Genomic DNA, 3,836 nt, shown 5'->3' with positions numbered 1-3,836 from the left:
CTATAATACAAGAGAGTCCAGATATATATCTTACGTGGCTGGCCTCTGTTGCAAGATTGTACAAGGTTATGTGCAAAAACTAAGTCTGTTCAAAAGTTTATACTAGCGTAGTTTCAAGCTTTTGCTAGGTAAACTAGATACAGCGTTTGTTACACAGCAAGGGCAACACTAAAAAAGAAACATCTATGATGGGTACACAATAACAATATCATAAGCATTACCTGAATAGGTCTAAAAGACTGTACAAATATACATTTTAACTATTCAGAATGAATACATGAAAAAAAATCAATTTTCCCCAATATACTATACACATTGGATTGGTAGCGTGTATGTTGGCCCTATGCTACCATGTGAATCAGGATAACACTTCTTAAGGACATTCAACCAAACATTTTACAGAGGGAAAGAAATGTTGAGAAGGCAGATAAAATAAACCTCTGCTTTTCCTTGTGTGCATTCGTGAGCCACCAGCTTATTGGTTTTTCACATTTAATTACTGTGTCTGTCACAGCAAGTTCTAAAGCAAATCAGCCAGTCATGTATCATAGAAATAACCATCGGGACTGCAGTGGCCACATGTCCTTACAGCCTGATGACCCAGCAACTCAGAAGGCAGTACCAGTTAGAATATAGTTTTGCAGTCATACTCAAAGAACAGAGTTCGAGGCTGCAGCATGTCACTGATGCCAGAGAACCTGGCCCTGATGTCCAAGAACCTGTCACTTACGCCTGTTGGCTGCTCAGTTTAACTCCAGTTAAGCTGCCATGCATTGGCTCAGCTACTCCATCAGTCATGTTCTCAAACTGCTCCCCATCCTCACTGTCAATTGTGCTATTCTGCCACTCAATCTGTGGACCGGACAAGCGCTCATCATTTTCAGATGCATTCTTCCACTGTGACTGGTCCTTGGACCAAAACCCTTCAACTTTTCCATAGGAACTATTCTTCCATTTCAACTGCTCTCTGTCACCTTGCATGGTAGCCTTTTTTTTGGCAGCTGGCTTACTGCTCCTTGCATCCTCACTCTGGGAAGACTCATCGGACCAGGTTCCTGGTTTCATTTCACAAGTGTCCTCAAAGTCTGACCCGTGCTGGGAACCAGGGCCGCTCTCAGACGGGGAAGCAGCACCTTTCCACTCCACAACATCATCCTGGTCAACCTCACTGTCAGAAGCATCATGCATTAGTTTGGTTGTTCCCTCAGTCAAATGAATAGTTTCATATTTTGAACCATCCACACCTTTTTGGTCTAGCTTTCCCTCAGATTCTAGAACATCCTCAGAAATTACCTTCTGTATATGTTCCTCTGGATTATCATTAGGGATTTTAGGCTCAACTTCAAAAACAGGGTCAAAAGGGCTACCACTTCCATTGGATTCTTCTTCCAAATTTTCAAAACTGTCTGAGGAATTGTCATCTTCCTTCTCAAGGTGGAGCTTTTTGTCAGCAGTTTTACTAGCATTAACTCTGGAATCTTTCTCATCATGGTTTTCAAATAACCACTCAGCATCAAAATCCATCTCATGCTTAACCTTGTTTAACTCTTTCATGTTGAAGCCCAGTAACACACCCGGCTTGTACTTCTCACAGTCGCGGACACACTTCTTCCTCTTGTTACTAAAGTGGGAAGCGATGTCACTCTTCCATAACCATAAACTGGCCGCCAGCTTCTCAATTTCTCTCCTGGTGGGATAGGGCTGTTTGTTGAAATACTTTGTTAGGAAGCTTTTCCTGTCTTCATAGGAATCATCTTCATGACCCTTGGGGTCTAATGCTAAAACAACAGGTTCCTCGGGCTTCTCCTCAAAGAAGCTGGGTGAATCACTATCATCATCTAACTTTCGCTTCTTCGTCAAGGGAAATTCTATTTGCTCGTAAGTGCGCTTCACAGGTGCCAGTCCTGGTGACTGATTAAGCCGAGAGGGTGCATTTGTCTTATCCTGGCCATTCTGGGTCTTCCCAACACCCCTGCAGTGAACTAGATGCAGAGTGATGGTTGAGGCAGTCATGTTGCTGGTATACACACCAAGGCAATGGATACATTTGTAGGTAAGCTTTTTCTCCACTGGATGAACCGTCTGAATAACTTGGTGCCTCTCTCGTAAGTGATGTGCAAGTGCATCAGATATGGGTCCTTTTAGGATTGAAAAGCAAAGAGGGCAAAGGGTTTTTCCAATATCTTTTTTATAGGGTACTGCAGCTTGAGGTGAACTTCTAACAGGGGCATCTGCTTTTTCCGGAACTTTTGGCTGTGGCTTTGGAGGGATTGGAGGGTTACTTTGGGCATGATAAGCAACAGATTCAGCTGGAGCATCCCTCAGGTTGTATGTGGTTACAAGGAGGTGAATGTTAGTGTGACTACCCTGCTGCAATGTCAAATCAAAACTCAAGGTAGAATCTGTTTTAGGTCCCAACTCTTCATCAATGTGAACCATCCTCATGTGTGCTGCCATCTTTTCCACATCATTGAAAGTTGAACGGCAGAATGGACATGACAGACCATGAATTAACATATGGTTGAGCAGGGTATCTGTGGGCAAATAGCGATTACAGTAGAGGCATTTGCTAGTAAAATTGTGGATTTTCATAATGTAGTTGGCTACTGCTGGGACTTTCTCAGCTTTATGTTCTTTTTCGAAGTGCACACTATAGACATTTTCAGGAAAAAGCTCATTACAGATTGTACATATTTTCCACTTTTGGGTTGAGGAAGTATTGGCCAGGGGTGGGCCTGTGGCAGCTGCAGTAGGTTTGGAACTGGACTGACCTAATACTCTGGATGCCTGGGACTGGGAGAGGGAAGGAGACTTTAACTGGCCGGATGAGACAGAAGAGGCATTAGCAGATTGCAGGGAGTATCGTGCTGGTGCCTGGGACCTTTGCTCTGCCCCAAGCCCAAAAGATCTTCCATTTCCACTTGGAAGTAACTGCTTCACAGACTGAGACTGCTGAGGGATGGAAACTGGTGCGTTGCCACCTAGACCCAGTCTCATTGACTGACCAACGCCATAGCCCTGGCCTACAGATTTGACTCCATAATTGTTCTGCTGTAGGTGGACATTGGACATCATGTTGACTCCTGTAGAATTTAAGTTAGGCTTTGGTATTGAGAGTCGATTTACCATCTGCTGTGAAGGCAAAGACCGGACGTTTCCAGAAGCAAGGGAACCAATTCTTGATTGGAGTCCCAGGCCCTTCTTCTCTTGAGGTTTGGGAGCAATTAGCATCAGAGGCTTGGATCGGGGAACTACCACATTTGTGTGCCCAATCATGGCAGTGACCTGATAGCCTATGCGTTCGTGGTCTTCGATGACATGCTGTACCAAAGCTTCATAGGACTTTGGTATGAAAAGGCATCGCTTGCAGTGAATACTACCCTCTTCCCAGGCATTTGGGCTTAAGGGGACAGCACCGTTGAGTGATTTTTCGCCTGACTTTGCTATGTAAGGTGCTGCCACATGCTGAAAATGTTCCCTGTAAATGTGCTTCCTAACTACTTCATAAAGAGGATCGCGGTAAGTGCACTTCTTACAGTAATAAACAGCTTGCTCCACACTGTCAGCCTGCTTAGGTTTAAGGCCATCATTTTTGCTTTTATCTTTGAAAGTGCTGAGGCTGCTACTTGGTGTGCTGGCGTTTGGAGCATGAAATATTTTAATGTGTGTTTCCAAAGTCTTTTTGTCTGCATTGAAGGTACAGTAGGGGCAATTAAGGAGAATCCTATTTTCAAAGTCTTCACTATGGACATTCCGAAAATGACTTTTGTAGGCAGAGAAGAATTTTGAAGAAAATGGACAAGCGCTGCAGCAAAAAGGTTTTGTCCGATAGTCCT

The 3,836-nt window shown here is 43.9% G+C and overlaps 1 protein-coding gene across 1 annotated transcript; it reads right to left on the bottom strand.

The window, feature by feature from the left end:
• Positions 1-453: 453 nt before the first annotated feature.
• ADNP (activity-dependent neuroprotector homeobox) lies at positions 454-3,831 on the bottom strand (the record flags this gene model as incomplete). The annotated part of the gene is made up of 1 exon (XM_006777810.2): positions 454-3,831. A coding segment is annotated over one exon (3,105 nt), but the record flags the coding sequence as incomplete, so codon positions are not given.
• Positions 3,832-3,836: the final 5 nt, after the last annotated feature.

Source organism: Myotis davidii, unplaced genomic scaffold (assembly GCF_000327345.1).
Source record: "Myotis davidii unplaced genomic scaffold, ASM32734v1 C64521117, whole genome shotgun sequence".
NCBI classification, from domain to species: domain Eukaryota; kingdom Metazoa; phylum Chordata; class Mammalia; order Chiroptera; family Vespertilionidae; genus Myotis; species Myotis davidii.
The sequence above is the reverse complement of the archived record's forward strand: the minus strand, read 5'-3'. Positions and strand labels throughout refer to the sequence as shown.